At 54.4% G+C, this 1,261-nt stretch overlaps 1 protein-coding gene across 1 annotated transcript; it reads right to left on the bottom strand.

The window, feature by feature from the left end:
• Positions 1-314: 314 nt before the first annotated feature.
• Positions 315-679, bottom strand: LOC113206307 (protein trapped in endoderm-1-like). The gene has a single exon (XM_052276917.1). It carries the CDS (start codon positions 566-568, stop codon positions 353-355), a length of 216 nt encoding a protein of 71 aa, XP_052132877.1. The 5' UTR covers positions 569-679; the 3' UTR covers positions 315-352.
• Positions 680-1,261: the final 582 nt, after the last annotated feature.

The following is a 1,261-nucleotide window of genomic DNA, read 5'->3' as shown; positions in this document are numbered from 1 at the left end:
GCACGTGGCGCCTGGGGCCCGTGGACAGTCTCTAGAAAGCTTTGTGGCAAAGCAACAAAAAAGAGTGTGTTGAGAATCTGTTGTGCTGGTTCAGCAAACATGTTTGCTACATTAGCCCAATTATAATGGCAACATTTCGGCTCTTTCAAGGTAAATAATATAGTATACAGGTACTGTTACCCACCCAATGTCAAACTTCGACAAACTTTGCTGCAGAAATGCAAGTAAAAATTTTGATCTGACGCAAACATTTTTCGGAAACAGCAAACAAACATGCAACAAATTCGTTTTCATTTGCTGTAGGGTACGACCGCGAGGGGCTCATTAGCCGACTGTACGCCCTCCACCTCACTCACCTGGGGTACAGCGTCGGGTGGCCGATCATGACGTAGCGGTTGATGGTGATGGCCAGGACGCTGAAGAGCGAGACGGCGAGCAGGCCGTAGCGCAGCAGCGGGAACAGGCGGCAGAGCAGGTGGCCGTGCGCCCAGGCCCGCCGCCAGAACGTGGACGCGGCCAGCGGCAGCGTCAGCAGCCCCGACAGCAGGTCCGACAGCGCCAGGTTCATGATGAACACCGCCGTCGCGTTTCGCACCTAGACAGGAGACAGAGGACGAGCGTCAGACACGGCGTTTAGGAAGGAACGGACATGATGCATGTTTGATCGTATAAATTTCAATTCTCGCCCTGTCTACATAGGCCTAGTTCGTATTTTGAAACCTTGCGCGCCAAGATTTGATAGAACTTGGGAAATCCAAATCCAAACATGGGGGAGCGTGAAGTTTCCCAACAACTCCTCTCCGACCACGTTGTTCGCTATGTGTGTAAGGAGAGGTGAATCAAACATTCTACCGAGCCCCGCGGCCCGTTCGTTGCACCCGGCCCGTGGCCACACAACGCTCCCCGTACTCGTCTCATGTTCGACTCTCTCCCCTAACGCCGCACCGGTCGCGACTCGGTGTGTGTGTGTCAGGGGAAACATTTCCCGCCGCTCGTAATTGGTTCTAAGCTCCTTTTGTGATGTCTTTACTGCAGAGGCTGCTGGTGCTCGTGGCTCACGGCCCTCACTCGTAAAAAGAGCGCGGTGCACACGAGCAGGGGCCGGCAGGGGAGCAGGGCATTCAAGTCCTTGTCCCTCCAATTGGCTTACCGTGAAAAGGGCAAGAGGGGGTAGGAGACGAGAGGGAGAAAGGGAGGGAGAGAGAGAGAGGGAGAGAGGGAGAGATAAAGAGAGAGAGAGCCGCAAAGAGCACACAGCAGA

This window comes from Frankliniella occidentalis, unplaced genomic scaffold (assembly GCF_000697945.3).
Source record: "Frankliniella occidentalis isolate FOCC.00 unplaced genomic scaffold, Focc_3.1 Scaffold5027, whole genome shotgun sequence".
Classification (NCBI taxonomy): domain Eukaryota; kingdom Metazoa; phylum Arthropoda; class Insecta; order Thysanoptera; family Thripidae; genus Frankliniella; species Frankliniella occidentalis.
This window is presented reverse-complemented; position numbering and strand designations above follow the sequence as displayed.